This window comes from Simochromis diagramma, unplaced genomic scaffold (genome assembly GCF_900408965.1).
Source record: "Simochromis diagramma unplaced genomic scaffold, fSimDia1.1 OVJJ01000816.1, whole genome shotgun sequence".
Classification (NCBI taxonomy): domain Eukaryota; kingdom Metazoa; phylum Chordata; class Actinopteri; order Cichliformes; family Cichlidae; genus Simochromis; species Simochromis diagramma.
This window is the reverse complement of record NW_024386908.1, coordinates 2,046,929-2,069,433: the sequence shown is the minus strand read 5'-3', so window position 1 is coordinate 2,069,433 and position 22,505 is coordinate 2,046,929. Positions and strand designations below refer to the sequence as shown.

Below are 22,505 nucleotides of genomic sequence, written 5' to 3'. Positions count from 1 at the left end.
GTGGGGGTAAACACGACCCCCTGGTACAAAAACTCTAAAGCTAAAAAGAAAAAGAAAAATGAATAATAAGGAACAATGTCAGTAAAAACGTTCATCAAGAATTTATAACAAAAATATATACACAATGTAAAGAAATGCATTTGACTGTATATTGTTTTATAGTAAACTTGAATGCATTTCCTCAGTGAAATTTGCAGTGTTGTAGAACAAAATTTCCGCGCTTCCTTCGATGAATCCACAGACTGGAAATGATACAGAGAGTCTGCTGATATCCATATGAGCCAACGCTTCACCGTTTTTACCTTCGGTACAATATGCTCAGCATGCCACTGCAAAAACTGAGTCGCATGACACATTATTCCTCACATCTGGCGTGTTTAAGCCCAGAGGCTGATAGTTGCTCTCTTATGATTCTCTCACAACTCTGAGCTCTGAAACCCAGTGAGAACTAGATGTGCTCTCTGCCCTGCTGCTCCCACCATAGTATGTATACGCCAGTAAGACTGATCAATAATTGCACAGCTGACAGTGAATACAAGGCTCTAAATGCAACATAAAATTGTACGTGATAGTCAAAATTGACACATTTAAATTTCCTAAACTGTATCACTTAGTAGATTTTTCATCTTAAGGTAAAATACAGTTAGGCTGTCCTCTGAATGGCTCATAATAATGTGCTATTCATATACAGCCTTCCTCTTGGCATTAATTTCTATTCTCTGATGATTGTTCAAAGGATGTAGATCAGTACCAGTGACTAACATGTTTCTTATTAGGTGTCATCTAAGTGACATGAATTTAAACACATCCCATATACCAAAAGCTCTAATTTAATACTCCAATGAATTATTTAAAAAGAAAAAAAAAAAGATCAAATGTTTGAAATGAACTAAGACATTTTCTTTGGTGTATTTCTTTCTCCTTCAGTCTTTCACCTCTACCTTATCTCTGTCCTTTAAACTTTATGTCATTTCTTTTTCAAAGCACCCTTCTCTTACTGATCACAGTGCAGTCACGAGTAGGAATGTAACCCATGACTCGTCGTTTCTGATTCTTGGCCCTTAGTCTTTATAATGCGTAACATGAAACATGTTCATAGGGCTGACCTCTGAAAATCACTGCTTTGAAGCCTTACTCAGAGATCCTCTATTTGTGTCCAGTCCTTTGAGCATTGATTTATCGACATGACATCATGCAATGTTCTCGTGGTCAACCAAAGAAAGAAGCCAATTTGCATGTGGAGCGATATTCTTGCTGCTGACTGACCCTTTCACTATAAAACACATCGCCTTGTTAGTGATGTGAGCATCAACAGCAACCTTAGCGGGTACACCGTTCCAGCTTTATATGTATTTAGGCTCATAGACGCAGTCAAGATGACCAGCTGAAGTTCAAGTTTAGGCATCAAAGGTTTAGGGGAAAACAGATGGGTCTGGGTTAGAACAGCGGTCCCCAACCCCCGGGCCACGGACCGGTTTGGTGCCGGGCCGCTAGAGTTGAGGCTCGGGTGTGAAATTTATGGTTTTCAGGATTTTTATCGTTAACTCTGTTTCCCTGGGTCTTTCCCCGTGTGTTATGAATAATTGTTCTTTTTTGGTACCGGTACTGGTTTTATTTTGTTGTATTTATCCGCAACATGTTAAAGTTCGGTCCGTGAAAATATTGTCGGACATAAAGCGGTCCAAGCGCAAAAAAGGTTGGGGACCGCTGGGTTAGAACGCACCATTTCGCAACATAAAACACGCTGAAGGGAAAACTTTACCTACAATAAACTTTTCCAATATTTTCCTTGTTTGCTACGGTTATACATCCTCCGTCTCACTGCATCTATTTCAAACCGTAAGACACGCCTGTCGAACTCTATCGAGCTGCTCTATATGCTGAATAATTACGCTGAAGGGAATTCCCACACTCACACTGATTTTACATCTATACAAGAAAGAAAATACAAAAACAATCTGTCACTGTGACGGTAGCAGCTAACAGTCACTGCTTGTGGCGGAGCAGTCAGGTCTTTCGATCACGAGATCATCTCCTACTCCATCTCCCAACTTTTGATGCTGCCCAAGCATTCGCTCCTTTAAGACGATCCTTTGAACCAAAGCTGTTTCCGTGTGGAGGGATGGGCATTTTTTCCCTCTCTGTGCACGACTGAAATTACTTTGCTTAAGAAGCTTTTATACATTGGTCTCTGGAGACGGAGAAACTGCAAATGCATCCCTGCTCTGTATCATTCATGAAGCTGTTGTGAATGATAATGCAATCATTGCTTTGCTCTATATGCTGCATTGTGTGCAGCCAGAAACACCGCCTCACGTAGAGAGAAAACACCTTTAACAATGAGCTCACCGAGTGCGATTCCCCCTTTGCAAACCTTCATAATGAGAAGAGGAAGTGTCGTTCTATTTATTGCGTTATTCGTAGCTGTTTTGAGCAGCGGCACATGACGGGTTTTTTCACATGAGGCACAATCTTGCAACCATGTTCGCAAATCTGATTCAGGACACTGAACTCGATGCAAATGAGAATATGGTTTGTTTGTTACGTTTAATATGGGGGTCCAATAGTGTCTCCGAGTGTTAGTTACTGCTCTCTCAAGGGTGCAAGGAATGTTTTCCTTTCTTGGCAGGATGCTTGTTATCCAACATATAAATCTTTTTTATTACAAAGAGCAGAAAGTGCAAGGTGCAGAGCAAGCAACAATCTTTGATGCATACAACACAGAATGGAAGCCAGACATGGAGGTCATACCTCAGTGTAACATTTACAGTAGTACATACAGAAGGCACCTCAGATGCTATACTGCAAACTGAATCTTCACCTGTACCAGCTCAGTGCTACCTGAGTGCTGCTAACGTCTAAAAATACTGAGTATAAACCTTCAGAAATATTTCACTCCTCTCAGGTTCAAGTTCTACTTACCGACCTGTGTGCTTTGATTCTTGCTAAGTGGTTTCCCATTGTGGACACTGAAATTCAAGGCCAGCACAATTTGAAGGTCAGAATTTAAGCTCTCTACAACCCACTTAGGTGACCACAAGCACTGTTTGCCGAGATGGCAATGCAATATAAAAATTAGGTAGAGATGCCTTCCTACTGCTTTTCTGGTAAAAACTCTTCAAGTCCTACTGTTGTTTTTCACATAACTGATTGATTAGGTTTTAAGCTTTATTGAAGAGCAGCTCTTACAAAGCAGGCCTTAGTACATCAAGGTTATAGTCTGTGAATGCTTAGTGGCACATGGTATGTGGAATGTTTTTCTTGAGCTGTTTCTTAAAGGTTTTGCAAAATTTTATAATTTTAGTCTTTGCTTCAAACATTACACGTTTATCATATCATCTATTACTGTTAGTATCTACATATCAACATAACAACACACAAATTCTTCTGTTTATGCAAACATCTTGCATCAAGGAGACATGTCCAGCCTTTGTAACAGGTAAAAAAAACAATGGCTTACTTGTACAGCATGATATGTTTAGCCCTGACTGTGGTCTAGCAGCGCACATAACAGAAAGACCGTTATTTAGTTTTACCCAAGTAGTAGAAAGATTTGTGTCTATTCTCAGTTCCATTGTCAAGCTAGCTAGCTAACAATAAGAGACTGTCTTTTTTTAGGCAACAACATTACATGTGCTTGGCTTTACTTTGTGTCCATGTGTAATCTTCACTTTAAAAGAATTAAAATAAATGTGTTCATGCTGGCCAGATTATCTTTGAGTGCTTAGCATCACACTTTCTGGTGTTCCTAGCAGTCTTCCAGTTCTGCCCCTTTTTTTCAGTTCCTTGTTGCTCTTTTCCTGCATGACATTTTTGTCTACCTGCATAGTTCACTTTGCTTGACTGCCCAGTTTCAGTATCCTACATTTGAAAGCTCATCTCTGTGATTGTTACAAACACTGACCTGTTGGAATTCATGCACCACGTAACTCGCATAGCATATGCACAGTGTAGTGCACAGAAGTGTACTAACAATCAATCACCTTTATTTATAAAGCAAAACAACCACAGCTGACAGAAAGTGCTGTACATTGGAATCAAAAAATAAAATTACATAAGATATAAATAAAAGCCAAATAAAAGAAGGAAAAAATAAAAATAACAGAAGAATTATATTTCAAATACTGGTGGCTGTTTGGGGTCAGTCCTTTAGTCGCCTCACCAACCGCTGCTATAACAAATAGTTCCATGTTTGTTCCATGAACTGGTTAACTTGGATTGTCTGAGGCTGGAAGTTAGCGTAACCTAGCTAGCCCGGTTCAGCTCTGAGACCAGGCCTATGGGGGCGTCCACATCATAGGCTGCATCCTCCTGAGGACCAGACCTTCGCAGTCTACGTGGGCCGGAAGTGAGCAGCTGTGAAATGGGACGGTCTAGCCTTCAGTTTTGCATCAACAGCTGTCTCGGTAGAGTTTCATAAACTTGGCCATCTGCCCATTTCTATCGAAAATATAACAGGACACTGGAGTAAATTCTGTTTAATCAGTTTTCTATTTGACATTTATTCAGCTGTGTGAAAACTATAACTTTAAACCAAGAACATCGGGGCACTTTTGCAAAAATGTGATGTCTTGATAAATCAAGCAGATATTTGAAGTTTACACCGTTACATTCTCACCTGAAAATATCTTAAAAGTTTATTTTGTGACCCAGGAAGAGTAAAAACTGGAGTTTGGCTGGGCCGCGCTATGAATTCTGGGATATGGTGGGCCACGAAGGACACACCCGACCCATCCTTCAAATTCGGGGAAAAGGAGGACGCATTTGTCGGCTGCATTCGCAGGAGTCTTTGAATTTGGACAGCCTTCGGTGCGTCGCTGTGACATAATCTGCCTACAAATGCGGCCTCAGGAGGATGCAGCCCATGAATGCGGACACACCCTATTTGTCTTTCAACTACATTCACTTCCTGGGGTCACAGTGTCGATAAGGTGCAGGAAATAGGTCAAGTTTATTTATATAGCACATTTCCAAATAGTCCATGCTGCACAAAGTGCTTAACAATGTAAAATAATGCAGTAAAATATAGAAAAATAAATAAATAAATAAAATAACTAAAGGAAAACAACTAAAAAAAAACAACTAAGGCTGTTAAAACCAAAATGCTTGGGTCAAAGTGTGACCATAAAAATGTGATCAAGTGTTTGTGCAGATCTAATATTTAAGGGTAGACTATTGCTCTGGGACCTGTCGCCACAAGACTTCAGTTTAGTCCGTGGAATGGATAACATTAGTTTTGAACTGGACCTCATGGTTTTCTCTAGAGCATAAATAAATAGGAGCTCAGACGGGTACGAAGGGGCTCGGCCGTTAAGTGCCTTAAAAACAAGGAGTAAGAGTTTAAATTGGATCCTGTAAGGAAGCCAGTGTAGAGATGCTAAAACTGGGGTAATATGATCTTACTGTTTAGTGCCAGTTAGCAGACGAGCAGCTGCATTTCAGACCAGCTGCAGACGATAACGAGAGGCCTGGTCCAAACCAAAGTACAAAGAATTGCAGTAGTCCAGTCTGTAAGTAACGAAGAGATGAATAACACGTTCAAAGACATTAGCTGGAAGGTACGGCTTAACCTTGGCTAGCTGTCTTAAATGAAAAAAGCTGGATTGGACTACTGCACTCACCTGCCCACATAGTTTGAAGGAACCATCGAGGTTTTTTGTCTTACAATAGGAAGATAATGGGCCCAGAGCACTGTCAATGTGATTATTAACGAAATTACCAAAATGACAACCACTGTTATGTTTTCATTTAATTTAAAAGAAATGACCTCTGGACCAAACCAGGAAGCCATCTCCATGCTTTAAAGCTAACACACCATTGGCTTAGCTTCCTATATACCATGCAGACAGGAAAGTTTTAACAGCTCCCTTCAGACTTATACAAAGCACCTCCTTTATTTAACGTAAGATGCATCACTGCAAGTTCTGTGGTTGCTTTGATGCATACACATATTTACATTTACTATCAGAAGACACAAAAGGCACAGGAGGAAAAACAAATAGCAACGCATTTAGAATCAATGTACAGTCGATTATTGTCGATGCTATTTAAAATAAATCAGATGTCCCCGTGACTTTAGATCCAAGCCATCCTGTCTGACTCCTATCTCTGCTCAATAAGGGACAAGCACAAAGGTGAACGGAGTGACCAGAGGCACTTATTAAGTTTGTGTTGTAAACATCTACTGTTGTAAAGGACAGACTCCTCTGTAGCAAGCTGGCTTGACAGGAGAGTGCAAAGGCAAACCTTCTTTTTAAGAAATCAGAGCAGAAAATAAACCAAATTTGCATAACTGTCAGAGAGCAGCACGTTTGATGGCGCAGCCATGATCCTGTCTTTGCTGACACAAACTGGTTATCTAAAGAAGCAAAACCTCATGTCTGTGCATTATTAAAATAGTTTTTCATCTTGTTGAAATGAAATAAATTTGTCCCTCTTGCCAGCAAGTGAGCTTAGGTCCCTCCTTCTTCCAGAAGCCAGAACATGTCTCTATTGGACATGTTCTGGCATCATTTTATCTCTTAAATGATAACAGGTTTACAGCGATACAAATAACACTCAGGGGAAATTAGTGGGCGGCGGTGGCTATCCGGGTGAAATGGAGCACGTGCGAGATTATTCTGATCTACTTCCTGCTGAAATGATGAGCGCCTTGAATGGGGGATGGCTGCCAATCAAAGCCACTCACATCAAAGCGCTGCACTCCCAGTGTAATTGGTGGACAAAGAGGAGAGAGGTGTGTGCAGTTTCTGTCATGCTCACGAATGGACATCCTGTCTGGCAGCAGAACTGCCTGCATACCACCAATTACCTGAGGCTGTGCATTGTCAGTGGGACTCCCAGTGATGAAACATGTGGGTTGGTCTTTGCTTGTAATGTTGCTGAGTTGCCATAATTGATCTCTGTGGGTTTACTGGTGACGACTCAACAACACTTTTAATTAGGCAATGGGAGACGAGTTTGACTCATACCACCGAAGTAGCCGTTTCAATCCAATTACTCCACCGTTTACCACTGTGAAATTTTATTTGTGATGCAGAATGGTGACAAATTCCTTTCGTAACATCTTGCATGAGAAGTGGCAGCCTATGTGGCAGCTCTCCTCAGTGCATTTGTTCTGTGTGCCGCTTTGCATTTGTCACTCTGTTTTGGGAGAATCGCACAAGCCTCCGCGGGTCTCAGTAGCTCCCAGAGAGCTGAGTGAATGGATGGAACGGCACTAACCAAACTTATAGAGAGGAAAGTTGTTTATGTCTCGGCATGGGGAGATGCATTATGTTGAGCCTCTTTAGGCCACTTGATTAATCAGACAGAGCACATGATGTGACTGAGACACCTAATAAAAACCTCTGTCTCTGCATCAGATCTGTCATTTGCTGAACCTGCTCCAGAAGGACATGAAATGAGTGACTTTGTTATTCTGCTAGTTTCTTATATTAAGATGTCAGTTAAAAGAGAGGAAGCCCAGAACTAGAAGACTTGTACAGTGTTCTGTGCCGCGGATGTGGATGTGCCCTGATGATGTGCCCTGATGATGTTTTCATTGTGTGGGGGAGGAGCTTGACCAGTGTTGGTCAAGTTACTTGAAAAAAGTAATTAGTTACTGATTACTTCTCCAAAAAAGTAATCCTGTTACTTTACTGATTAGTTATTTTCAAAAGTAATTCGTTACTTCGTTACTTCGTTACTTTTTAAAACATGATACACAACCTGGATACATAATAAAGAAATAGACCTTTCAGCCCAATTCTACTTTTTCTGCATAATCCATCATAAAACTGAATCAAATGGAAAAAGTCTGTTTTTAAAACTTGTTTCATTATTTTTAATCTTTTAACTTCATGCATCAAGCAAAAATTAAAGAAATTGTTGAACATTTAAACCAATTTTCTGCATATTCTAGCATATTTAAAAAAATATTTTTCTGAGCTCTGAGTCCTGTCGCTCTTAAATCTGTTGTCACCTGTTTAGCAGGAGTGGAGGTTTGTCCACAGCGGTCATGTCAGTGGGGGGATCCAGGGGTTTCTCTGTGAATGTCACATTCCCGTGGCAGCGTGCTCGCTGCTCGCTCAGATTTGAAGTCTAATTTTTCACTTTAGAAAGAAGTTTTCCTCCCACACAGAGTGCACAGCGGACGCTAATGTTTTTGTCACTTTTACAGAATCAAAGTAATGTGAGTATTTCCAAGCTTTAAACGCTTCACGGTTGTACTCTCTCCCACACTCCATATCTGCACACGTCTGTTACCACAGACGTCGCACGTGCTTACGTCACAGTCATGACTCATGAGACACTCTCACAAACAAAATCACAGTTTAGTAACGCAGCGTGCTTACGGGAAAGTAACAGTAATCTAATTACCTTGAGTAAGTAATCCCTTACTTTACCCGTTACTTGACAAAAGTAATCGGATTACAGTAACACGTTACTTGTATTAGAGCTGTAAGCTGTAAGAACAAAAAACTTTGTGCCTTGAACCTCCAAGGACACTGGGACTCGAGCAGGTGTGAAGATCAAAAGGTTGCATTTTGGAGCATTAAGTAAGACCTGAATGTAAACGGTCACGTCTTGGATTGCTTCTCCAGTCGAATGCTGCTGTTTTGTCTGAGCTACCGCTGTCTCACTGATGCACACATTGTGTTCTTTGTCCAGGTTATAGCAATAGTGAGATGGGTCACTCATAGCTCGCTGATATATAAGCACTTGCAGTGAGTCCCTTGGCATTATTGGTATAAACCCACTGCCATTTTTCCAGTGTGGTATAGCAGCATGTTTTAACCCAAACATGCTGTGGCAATCTGTTTCTAAACCCAACCAAGTAGTTTCAGAGCTTGAACCTGAGCAGCGAATCCAGTGACGTAAGCAAAACAGATCACTGAGCAAAAACACAAAGTTACCAACTGGGACACAAACCAGACTCCTTGCTGATAATCTTTTGACTTACTCGACTGGTAATCAACATGTTTCCTGACACGGCCTTTGCCCTGTTATCTCTTCATACACCTCCATTTTTACAACCAGAGGATAAAAGCATCAACGTAAAAGACAGCTTAAAATGCCGACACGACCTACAGAACATCAGTGTTTGAGAGCCGAGGTAGAGAATCCACTGGCCCTGTTGCTTCAGGACATACAGCACTGATGAAAGCAATTTAAAGCACAGTGTTGCCACTATTCAAGACTTACTGTCAAAAAACCCCAAACTTAACAATTTGCTTAGATGTTATTAAGATGTATAACTGCATCAGTTACTAATGGTCAGTCCAGTTATTCATGCTGCTGCTGCAGCGGACACTCCTGGTCTGGCTTGCACCACAGTAATGGCAGCATTGCTACATGGTGGAGCAGACCAGATTTATATTGAAAATAAACACCACACCGGAGCGCTTGCTTGCTCTCTCTCTCCCTGGTCCTGTTGGTTGTGCTGCCACATACATCATAATTTTGTAACATCGCAAAAATCACTGAGCTAAACATGGAAGCTACTCAAATTCAGTTTATTAGTTAGCTTTTTTGTTTTTTAATATATATATATTACAATTGCTTGCTCCCACTCCAGTCCAAAATGAGTCTTTCTTCATGAGCAGAATCTTCTACTTCTGCCACTGGCGTTCATTTACAGAGGGAAGGTCTCGCTGTCTAATCAGCCTAAGAATTCATACAGTTCATAGAAAGTTAACGCCTCCAGGTCACAAACACAAACTGAGAATGATTTCAGTGAAGTGATAGAAATCTCATGTCCAACATATTTCCATATTTATAGAGTTTAGCTTTTTGAGTGAGGGACAATGATAAGAAAGCAATGTTACACAGCTGGTGTTATTCTGAACAGATTATTCTGCATTCATCTCAAATTGTTGGTGAAAATACTTTTTGCTTGCTTGCTGGTTCGCACTGTGGCACTAAATCAGACGGACAATGAGCAGCCTTAGTCTTTAATACTATGAAGGAAAGAAACAGTAAAAATATATGATTTTTATGAATATATTCTTTAAAAAAGAATATATGACTTACTGGGTCATAATTGTTTTCAGTGTCGAAGTCCAGACCAGTGATACCCAGAAGCAGTTCAGCACTACAGCCCACCACTGAAAACTTAAGAAGCAAAGTAAAAGCTGCTTTTGTTTCCTCACCTGTTGTTGCTTCTGCTGGTACAGACATCTCCCAGACGCTCATGACAAGCACCATTAGAAGTAGAGCTCCTTTGCTTCCGATCTGCGGGTATGGCTCACTCATCCTTGATAAAGAGGCGAGAGGAGAGGAGTGTTACCACAAATAACTCATTTATGATAGCTGCAGTTTGAAGCAATTTGAGGTGAAACCAGAAACACTATTTATAGATATACAGAGATAAAGTTTACATCTAAATGATTCAGAGAAAGCTTGGGAGAAGGTGCTGTGACCAAACGAAACCAAAATCCAGCTCTTTCAAAATCATGAGTATGACCCAAGCAACACCATCCCCACGGTGAAACAAGGGGGTGGCAACATTATGCTGTGGTGTTCCTGCTAAGGACCAAGTAACGATTCCACTGCAATGAGGGGAAGATCGAGCAGACCTCAGTCCTGCAGAAAATCTGTGGAGGGAGCTGAAGCTTCGAGTTGCCAAGTTTCAGCCTAGAAATCAAAAGGATTTAGAGAGTTTCTGTAAAGAGGAGTGGTTCAAAGAGATGTGAGCAAACCAAATAAAAGAAGCACCTACCCACCAAGTACTAGGTCATGTTTTACACAGGGTTCAAATGACATACAAATCAATGTAGGACTTTCTGGAGTTTTGACTGATATTCTGCTGAAACCTCCATCAAAATTAGAGGCCCTACATTTCTTTGTAAGTGAGCAGATTAATAAATTCAGCAGGAAATTAAATAATTATTTCCCCCAAGGATGAAAGATGGCTAGATAGACATCATTAACCCACATTAAGCCCCCGGTTTATTTGCATTTACCAAACAAAAGCATCTATTATCATCTGTGTCAGCCTCTCCTCCTTCCTTTTTTTTCATCCCTTCACTCGCCTGAATGCATGTTTGCTCGTATAAAGCAGGGATAGAGGCTCTTATCCTCCTCCTTGCTTCTCAAAACAAACTACAGCTGTGAATGCACCCCCAGATCACTATCTCCAAAATCTCTTTCCTCCCCTGCGGCTCCCCTCGCTCTCAACCGAACACGAGGTGAAGGCTCTCTGCTGCCCCAACAGGCTTCAGCAAGCCTCTGTAGGCTCTACAGCGGAGCGGAGAGCGGCCAGGTCGCAGTGGCTATTCCATCCCTCCGCAGTGCTTTTTCTCTGCACTCCCTCTCCCTAATGAAGTGTGGTGGAGCCAAGGCCACACTGCATAAACCGTCTGGCACAGTGTGTTATCACCGACAGACAATGATCAAATTTCAAACGGGGGATGCGGGAGTGGTTCGGTAATTACTGGAAGGGGCATAGTATCGTATGGCGGGAGGGGACAAAGTTACAAGCTGCGTTTATGCCTTATTTACCACCTCCCGCCTCTTATCTGGCTGCCGCATTGACATATAGATTGGCTAAACCTCATTGGGGATCTCAGATTATTTGTGTAATTAAGTTTATTTTTGCAAAGCAAACATGACCTTTTAGCAAGGTTTTGTTAGAGCGCTCAGTGTCACACAGGAATTAGTATTGAGTTGTGTTGCTCCAGCAATAAAGAACAGGCAGAACTCACATGTTTAATGTGCCCTTTAAAGATATAAATAGCTGCCTGTTATCTGGACATGTAGGCGATAGCAGTGTATGGAAGGGGAAGTCTTAAATAATCGCTGAAGATTTATTTATTTATTAATTTTGACATGGCTTCATTTAATGAAATTTGACTTAAAGGTCATGAATAATTTCTACATCACATTTTCCCTGCTTTAAAAAAAAAAGCTAAATATTTTTGGGAAATACTAATTGCTACCCAAAGCCATCACAGTGACAGCGAGACTACAGGAGGTCACCGAGAGCAAAGAAGTTATTTGAAGCGCCGCGGCTTGATTATGTCATTCCTTTCAGGTTTTTATAGGGATTAAACAAGATGCATCATGTTAATTTGTGAATTTCAGATGGTAAGTACCATCCAACTCTCGACAAAGGAAAGAGGCAGGAAAGAGCAAAGATGGGGGAATAATTCCAGTAATCTTAAAATAACCCAGATAACTCAATCTGAAAGACTCAAAGCAACGAGCGCACACATAGCTGAGATGTGACAGAGCAAAAAGACAAGCAGTTGCATGCAGTGGACGCAATAAAGCGTGGGTCTTTGACTTTTGATTCCCAAGTCCTCAAACTAACGAACAAAGCGGTCACTTGTTCCTACAATCTGATACAACCGACGTTAGTGAGATACAGGCACGAGTACTCGAAAAAAATGACATGTGGCATTTAATGAGATAGTAGAAGTGTAGAAGGCTAATCGCTCAGCTACAGGGCTCATTCATATTCTTCAAAGGGATTCTGATCATGAACCATAATGTTGTAACCACTAAAAGTAGCTGTGACACTGTGAAACGATGGTATGAGCTCCTGTAGAAACCATAAGTCTGTGTGATGTCAACCTTACTTTAACAAAAACGTGTTTCACTCACAGTGTCACAGAAAAGAATGACTCTACCCACAGTCCTAACATAAGGCAGCAAAGTGTCTGAATCAAAGAAAGAAAGTATACTTTATTGATCCCCGTGGGGAAATTCCTCTCTGCATTTAACCCATTCACTGAGTGAAGCAGTGGGCAGCCATTGGGCGCCCGGGGAGCAGTGTGTGGGGACGGTACCTTGCTCAGGGGTGCCTCAGGGTAGCTGTTCAGGGGAATCGAGCCCCTGACCTTCCAATCATGGGGCCACCACTCTACCTACTGAGCTATCCCTGCCCCGATTGGTGGAAGTTGCTGTCGCCATGGAAATGTCAGGTTTCTTAGTCAGTGCTAAACTTTAGAAACCGCTTGAGCAGGCACAAACGCTACACACAAACTACCATTATACATTATTATATATGTATAATCCAATATACTGCTGTTAACAACATAAATGTTAAGATAAGCTAATTACAAAACGTTCCAAAGGTCACTTGCTGTAGATTCTGGAATTTTCAGCAGGTTATTATTATGAGTAGTTCCTCTAATTTTAGGAGTAATTATGTATACATTGTTGTACCTCTGACTTTATTTTCTGATCCAAATCCAGGCTTTGACCCTATATTCTTTATTTAAGAATATAGGGATTTTCTGAAATGTCAATAGAGAAAATGAATGAGAAAGTCAGAAGCACAGGCCTTAATAAAATGGCTTGTGCCCTATAGGCAGGGCTGCACATAAGTGGTCCACAGGTGCGCATTCGCTGTCAAAATAAAAGACGCGCACCAGATAAGAAGTTGCAACATTTGCATACATAAGATTTTCTGGAGGAGGACAGACATTTGTTTAAAACTCTTAAAGATGTCGAAGAAGCTCCTTTAAGCAATTACTGTGATGTTCCTCCACCTCCAAAGAAATGTCAGGAGTCCGAACCGCAAAAGAAGCACGTATTCTCGGAAAAGGGGTTGCAGGAGGTGAGCTGGCTTCAAATAAATGATGAACGCACAGAGATGTGGTGCAGAATATGCTGTGAAAATCCCACTCTAGAGGACGAAAAACAGTGCCTTTTATATGTACGCAAACGCGCGTTGCAACTTCTTATCTGGTCTTTTATTTTGACAGCGAATGCACACCTGCGGACCACTTATGTGCACCCCTGCCTATAGGGTAGCTGTAACAGAAGACAACAGAAAAGGTAAAGAAACGCAAAATTTGTGCAAATATTTTGCGCACTAAAAATATTTCACAGACAAATTTTGTGTATATATACATTACATAAAAGGTCTGCATCCAAAAATTTGGCATTTCATGTCATTTTTTTCTCAGCACTTTCAGGGTGTAGGGGCCTTTAGAAGCACATCATGGTGTGGATTCCAACACATCCACTAGAAACTTCTAGCTTATCCAGGTGCAGAGCTTCCTTCCCATCTAACATAACTATAGGTCCAAATAGCAGCTTGTGCAAACAACCCCTGGTATCATTTTATGAGGAGAGTGGTTTATGAGGAGAGTGGTCTATCTGTGTGATAAAGTGTGTTTTTTGGATTGTCATTTCCCATCTTGCCTTGCTTCAATTAGATCTCCTTTGTTTCCCAGGACACTTGCTGTGCATGCCAGAAATATCGGAGGTCATTAAGCTACTTATCCACAAGAGGAGGGATAATGCAGCACAAACACTAAATGGACCCAAGGTGATCCTTTATTTTCATAATATATTTTTTTTCCACCACTATTAAAGCCACGATTGCCAGTATCATGGCATTTAACAGTGTGTTCAGTGTAGCTACAGAGCGATTGTGAGGAAGGAAATTCACTGAAATGTTGAGCGTGATATCCAGGTAATGCACCAGTGTCTGCATTTTCTCAAATGGACCTCGATTGTACGCACAGATACTTATACTGGAACAGTGTGTGCTTACGTTCACCTCCCAGAGACAGATTTATGGTCACCGGTTAGCCGGAGAATTGGAGGCTGGGTTGAAATGGTGGCCAGTTGGTGTCTGTGTGCAATTCATAGTAATAAGTGTGTGGGGGGAAAAAAGGGTCATTGGTGCCGCAGAGCAGGGCAGCGTTACAGCATCATTTGTTGGATGCTGTCGAAAGGTGCAATTCCATAAATGACATCTCATTGCACCTGAATGTGCTGCGTTGTCACTGGTGCTCGGCAGAGCGAGTCCCTGGAGATTTGTTACGCTTTGAAGCCAGTTTACGCCTTGACCTTGGCTTGAAGGTCTTTTGCATTTCTGCAACAATATCCTTATATTTAATATAAATAGACATTGTGATCCTGGCTGCATTATTGAAAGACACCTGTGGTACTCAAGCGATACTTAATCTTTATCAAGAGAAGAATTCCACAAGAGCCAAGACGACAGTTTTCCTGCCCTTGCTTGAAAAGAACCATTCACAAGCTGATCTGGTAAAGACGGATGAGACGACTGTGTCTTTGCAATAAGTCGTGGAGACATATCAACTCATGATAACAATGCATCTATGTGTAATTATTGTTAAGTACTCAGGTGAAATGAATTAGTGGCACTGTCATGGTTGACTCTATATTATTCAGCATTCACTTTATTTCTCTTTATCCAATCAGAGAGGCAGAAACAAATGCCTGTGGCAGGTCACGTTTAAGGGAGCAGTATTATATTTGGTAGATAATAATTTCATTTTCTTTGGGATTCTTTTTCATCAGTTATTGCACTTAAACGTGGAGGTCGATGAAACCTTATTTATATACTTGCATAGTTTTAAATACGTACATTTTTATTTCTGTGGCTGTTGTACACGTGTAGCATTCATTGCACTGTTTAGCAAAATTTGTTTAAATGTTTAGAAATAAATATTGATTAAAAAAAGGTTATTCAGGATTATCAGAAGTGTATTCAAATTGTCTATTAAAAGTTAGAACCGGTTACTGTTATGTACAAAACAAAGTCATAGTAAAATTCATCGACTACACTCAAAAAGATTCTCTTTGTTCTTGTCAGTCTGAAAACCTTTTGCCATTTTAAATGACTCGATATGGAACTATTATCACTTTGATCAACCTTAGAGGAACGGTCAGAGGTCAAATGTGACATGATACTTTAAATCTTTATAGTACAGTCATATAGTACTTTTAAAGTTATAAGGATTATATGGGGTCAATTTTTGACCAATAACATTATGTTGACCTTGAAGGTCTTGATGAAATTGAGCCAAACCAAAGATGTTTGTCCTGCGGCAAGATTGCATGTTTCATTACTCTACTCAACCTTTTAAAATTGTAACATTGATTGATTGATTAAGCCTTTAATTGCAATGTTACACGCACATGTTACCTGCAGGGAAATGGGGCCCCTTCCATCCATACATGCATTGCACAAACATCACATTGGGAAGACAAGTCAGAGAGGTCGGATGGTAAGAAAAACACTGTTTATGTAATAAAGATAATTCACATTTAGGTTGATCTTAGTTTGTTTCAAGGTTAGACAAACACCTACACAAACAATAATAAATAATCATGTAAATCCTAAACATTTATGTTTATGTTAAGAAAAGATAAAATGACTTTGACACACAAACCTGGTAAATTATCACCCACGTTGCCCTGACATGCTCTACAAAACATTTTTAACTCAACCTTTTGTTGGTTTTTACGGCTCACAATACCTGTTTGACTTACTTACTGCTGTCACAATGCTCGCTGTTAGATGCAGCAGCTGTTTTCAGTGACAGGATCTGTTTGGGCGAAGCTGTTTTTTTACACATGCAGCTCTGAACTTTTCCAGACATTAGCCGACGGGCCTGAATGTCAGGATGCAAATTGCTGGCTCATAAAAAGGTCTTTAACCTGTCAGCTCTCTAGCTTAATTTCTGTGTGATGGTCGGATAAATCCGTGTGAAAACAATGCTGGTCAGTGAATTCACAGTGAAAGAGTGGCTATGGAGTCTTTCTTGTAGTGAGAGCCTGACGAGGGCAAACTATCTCCTGTTGTGTGCTTCATGTCAGAGAGGATACATTTGGACAGAGGCCTGAACAGACAAACAATCTCAGCAGTTAGCTTGAGAACTTCCTGTAGTGCTAAAGTGCCGCAGGCCAAACCAAAGACACTACACCACATAAACGACTGTGTTGCCTGATGCCAACCGGAGTGTAATGTGTAATTCGGTAAACATTAGTCAACACAATAACACATGGCTTCATATGTTATATACACATGTATGCACAGTACAGCATTTCAGTGTTATACAAATAAAATGTATTTAAATTAAATTTATTTCAACTTATTCTTGTGTAATTTAGCTAATTGCCTCAGCTTGCTAAATGTACTGTCATGTTTTAACTATATGCCATAAAAGTGTAGGTTTAGCGCGTAATTCTCAACACTTTTTCTAAAATCTCATTACATTTGTGTGGCAGATACACAAACGAGACAACACGTGAATAAAACATCGTTAGAGGCACACTTCTTTAAGCTAAGCCAGACCAAATATGACAGCTCTGTACGCTATTCCAGTTCAACGTTTTATTTTTTTGAAAGACAAGACCACAACCGGTCGTGGCAGATGGCCCCGCCCCGCCGCTGTTTTTTCCTTTCCACTGTCGCCAAAGTGCTTGCTCATAGGGGTCATATGATTGTTGGGTTTTTCTCTGTATGTATTATTGTAGCGTCTACCTACGATATAAAGCACCTTGGGGCGACTGTTGTTGTACAAATAAAATTGAATTGAATTAATTACTTGATTTCAGCATGATCGGCTCTTGCTTCATAGTTTCATCCTGTAATATTACCTGGAATTTCATTAGACTGAGCCAATAAAGAACAATAAAGCTCATTATCTTAGCAATGACTGCCCTCCAGTTTTATTCCTTTATTTATACATGTTCAACTACTGCAGCTTTCAGTGCTCCTTGGGAATTTATACTGCAGCTTGTAATGAAGATTCAGATAGGCATTTTGAGAGAAAACAAACTCAAACTTAGACTGTATCTATAGTGGTTGGAAAGTTTCATTAGCATGTAAGCCTCACAATATTTTTTGTATAATGTATGAGCCTTTTGCCACAGAACACAGAACAAGCCTGCAGAGAAATGTATAATATATGCAGAAGTGAAGTTAGCAGGGTAAAAAATGATAAAAACAAAACAAATACTAATAAATGGAAACATAAGTGTAATGTATAACTACCCACTGAGCACAGTATATTGTGCACTATGCTTGAGGACACTCAAGACCTCAAGCACAATATACTGTGGATGATGCAAATGATGTCTTTTACTGAAGAATAATGCATGTTCTTTTGAGCAGTGCCACCTCGCTGGCTGTCTTGGATTTGCGTGGTTGCATTTATCCGAACATTTAGCCCGTCCACTCCCTTCACAACACCGAAAGCAGCAGAGCCACAAGTCAGCTTTAAAGAAAGGCTTCACTTGAGCCTCGGCCTTGGTCACAAACACTTGATTCTTACACTAACAGCAAAGTCCCCGCCTGCAGTCACGCTGTCAACATTATCTCTCTGTTGTCTTGTGCGGACCCTGAACTGCACACGTCGCCATCCCGAAAATAATAAAATATGTCAATCCAGATTTGACTATATCATTTTCAAATATCAGCGTTAATGCATTTCTTTTACAGTTGGAGTTCTGCTGCTTTAATTAACATTCTTGGGAGGTTCCTGTTTTCACCTGAGCTTTTTTAACAGCTTGAAAGGAAAATAAATGATTTGAAAAGTTTTGACAAGCCGAGTTCAGCGCTGCCCAGGGTCTACTTCCAGTTTATTGCTGTCAGTGGTGAAATAATAACATTTGGTGTACTGTTGCCTGGAGACACAGTGAACAACCCCAAAACTTGACACTTTGCCCAATCATTTATTGTCCCTGCTGTGACAGTGAGGCTAAACAATACATCAAAAGGTTCAGGTTATGATCCCTTCTGTTCCTGGCAGCCATACTGGGACTCTTTCCTTTTACCATTAGCATCTTTGCTAAAATATTTAGAGCTTACCAATGTGTCCCTCCAATTCCACCCTATGTAATGTATACTATACACCCATCCACATATTTGGCATAGCAGAATAGGAACAAATGCATGGATCCCTTTCTCTGTTTTTATCATGCGAGTTTCACTAAATTCAGGATTGACATTTTAAGTAAGAAGGGAAATGTGCATTTTGACTCCTGTGGTACTGTTGTTAATCTGGGGCAAAAGCATAGAGGAAGCTTTGGCTACGGCTCAGGAGGTTGCTGGTTCAATAGCTGCCTCTGCTAGTCTGCATGTGTACATGCATAGGCATAGAAAAAGGTTCTTGCACAAGTATGTGGGAAAGAGAAAGAACGCACTTTGAGTGTATAAATTGTGTACTGCAACTATATCATTTACTGATGCCAAACTTTACTCTGCTTTAGTGTAGCAGAGCAGTAGTATTGTCAGAGTAGTAGTATCCCAGTAACCTGGGATGACAAAACATTGAAATACCTGAAACTGTTAACTGTTCTGGTCATACGTGTTATTGTTATTGTGGTCTTCAGTTTCCTCGAGTGTAGTCTACTTAGAATGTTAATATAGTCTGGCTTTAGTAAATGGACTGCTTCTTATACACTGTTTTTCTGCTCTATTTAAGCGTTATACAGCATGGTCTAAGGAGCTTGGAAAGAAAAGCGTCTGGACTTCTTTAAGTGGCTTGAAGATGTTTCACCTCTCCGCCTAGAAGCTTTTTCAATTCTAGGGTCAAATGGTGGAGAGTCCCAGATTCTCCACCATTTGACCCCAGAATTGAAGAAGCTTCTCGGATGAGAGGTGAAACATCTTAAAGAAGCCCAGACGCTTTTCTTTCCAAGCTTAGACTGCGATGACCTGGATGACTGAGAACCTTCAGATGTTATACAGCATGTCTCATTCACCTACAAATTCATATAAACGCTCCAAACACTCATATAAACACTAAATGGCAAATCCGTGTGTTACTGTTGCTGTTGTTGGTTCTTTAGCTGTGCGCCTCCAATATCACGACCTCCCTGTTTGTTGTGTTGGTGCATTTAATCTTTAACTAATATTATAGCTGCTGTGTGTGATACAGACCAGTCTGTGGATCACTTATGATTAATGTATCTGGTCATACGTGTTGTTGTGGTCTTTGGGGCGATCGTGGCTCAAGAGTTGGCAGTTCGTCTTGTAACTGGAAGGTTGCCAGTTCGAGCCCAGGCTCGGACAGTCTCGGTCGTTGTGTCCTTGGGCAAGACACTTCACCTACCGCCTACTGGTGATGGCCAGAGGGGCCGATGGCGCGATATGGCAGCTTCGCTTCTGTCAGTCTGCCCCAGGGCAGCTGTGGCTGCACCTGTAGCTGCCTCCACCAGTGTGTGAATGTGAGAGTGAATGAATAGTGGAATTGTAAAGCGCTTTGAGGGTCTCGAAAAGCGCTATATAAATGCAATCCATTATTATTATTATCTTATTAGTCTTGCTTAGCACTAATTAGCCATTTTGTGCTCCTATCCATTGCACCCATACAATTTATGTTTGTAACCAGTGCTAACCAGTGTTGGCAGCAACCAAAATTCCAATGTGAAGGTTCAGACTGCAGACTGCAAAATTACTGAATGATGTTGTAATGACTGAGATGACGTTATTTACACTTTCTTGGACACTTGAACAGCAAATCTACACAGGTTGCTCAAAATCCTTTACTGTGCAGACAAATACCAAAACAAATGGAAGCAACCAATGCACCAAAGATAGCTTTTCTAGCTTCAGCTCTCAAAAAGTATTTCGGTGAGGAACTATGATGGTTACTTTCAAAGTATGATTTACATTCTCTAATTGTCTTGCATGGTCTGCCTTGTTCACAGATACACCACAAAACACGTAATAAGCAGATTTACTCTTCCTAACATAATTAACCAACTGGCATTTTCACACTGATTTTTCCATAACTGGGATACACTTGGCTGGTGGCACATTTCTGATGTCTACAAATCCGGTGTTTGTATGCACAGACAGGGGAGAGCTTAAATGCTTCTTCAACAAGAACAGTTTCAATATATTCAACATCCCTAGTATTTCTAACTTCACTGTGGGACGGAAAGCTGCTATAATCTCATGTAGTCACGGTTAAGAATAGTGTTAAAATAGGAAAACAAAACTCAGTATGAAGCATATTTGATTTGGCAGAACAGCACTTTAGTGAAACGAGGACTGCTGGTAGATTCTGACCTATTTTCCCATTGTTGTCCCATTTGTGTCATTTATTTTTCTACCTTGATGGGTTTGTGCAAAGCTACAATATTTTCCATTAGCAAGTGAAGGACTCGATTGACCTTGGCCTATTAATAGCAAATGTTATTTGCAAAGGAAGTAGGGGAAAAAGCGTTGAATTAATTCTTCACCTGTTCTCTGCAGTCTTCGGGAGATTGTACTTGAAGTGCTAAACAATTCTACAGCATGTTAACCACGTGAGAGCAGTTTTTAAAGCTCCACAAAAAGGTAAAAGCAAGGACACACAAAGGATGAAAGACTGTTTACCTTTTTGACAAATAACCTAACCAAATAACACAAAGTTAGTGTTGTTCAGGTATCATCTATAAAAAAAAAAAGTCTCATCAGACTCTGTGTAACTATGTCTGTGAAGGTTCTCAGTCATCCAGGTCATCATAGTCTAAGGAGGTTGGAAAGTGCATAAACGCATGGCTCAACATAGAAGAGCCACCTCCACGGGACAAGACTCAGCAGTCCATCTGCATCTAGAGGACAAAGGTCACTCTTTCGAGGACGCCAGTGTTCACATTTTGGACAGAGAAGGCAGATGGTTTGAAAGAGGAGTGAAAGAAGCATCTATGTCCACTGTGAACGACCATGTCCTGTCTGCAGTGATGGGAATAACGGCGTTACAAGTAACGGCGTTACTTTTTTCAGTAACGAGTAATCTAACTAATTACTATTCCTATCGTTACAACGCCGTTACAGTTACTAACAAGAAAATGCGGTCCGTTACTATTTTTCAACCAACAGACGGTTGAAGCTGTGTTCAGCTTCCCGCATCTTATATCAGTTGCACGGAAGTAGCTGACTACGCAAGTAACCTGGGCGCTACAGCTTTAAGCAGCTGTGCACGCTCCCGCGGACGGTAATCACGATCACTGTCTAGCACAACACCTGGAGCTCAGGGGGCAAAACAATCGCATGAGTGCTGCTGTTTGACTGAGGAAGAATAAAGTGGTCGTGGTAAGCCAATCACATGACCACTTCAAGACAAAGCAACAAGGTGATATATACCAGTTTTTAAATTGTGTTGATAGGCCACTTAAAACTAGAGTCATGATAAACAAGATATAAGCGGCGTTTTTTCCTCAATAGCTTCGTCACGTTTACTGTCTAAGGACAGCGCAGCGAGACCTCTCTGCTTACGAGCAAAAAATTTAAAAACTGGGAAAGTTTTAGGAGTGACGGCGAGAGAGAGAGAGAGAGAGAGAGAGAGAAAGAGAGAGAGGGAGTTTTGAGATGTGAGAGATTTGTGACGTTTAGCGTGTTTGCAGTGTGTAGTTAATGTGTTGTCTTGTGTAGTTAGTGTGTAGTGTTGGGGATAGTTTTGTGTTGTGTGTCAGAGCAATGAGGCGACTGCTGTCTCCAGGTAGAAACAGGATCAGTGATACACCTGCTGCTGTCAGACCTGCAGGAATCAGACTGTGATGTTCTCCTTTATAGTGGACAGAAATTATTTTTTTGGAGTTGCACAAATAATTTGTGTGGCATCTTATTTAATGCAGAACAGCTGATTGTTCTGTAAATAGTTTGAAATGGTTATTTTAAAAAAATCAAGGTAAATGGATGCAAATAACTTTGTTGTTTGCAAAACTTGTGCGTATGATTTTAAAATTGACCATTTATATTTGCATTTAAAGTTATGAAATATGATTCATTAAACATGTTTGTGGTTGTTACAGTAAAA

The 22,505-nt window shown here is 40.6% G+C and overlaps 1 protein-coding gene across 2 annotated transcripts in view; it reads right to left on the bottom strand.

Moving 5' to 3' along the window:
• LOC120735575 (chemokine-like protein TAFA-2) overlaps positions 1-22,505 on the bottom strand; it is an 84,228-nt gene that overhangs the window by 20,790 nt on the left and 40,933 nt on the right. For both annotated transcript variants that reach the window (XM_040035008.1, XM_040035009.1), the window contains exon 2: positions 10,134-10,237. In XM_040035008.1, coding sequence (XP_039890942.1) covers positions 10,134-10,236 — 103 coding nt within the window. In that variant the 5' untranslated portion in view covers position 10,237. The remainder of the gene's footprint in view (positions 1-10,133; positions 10,238-22,505) is intronic.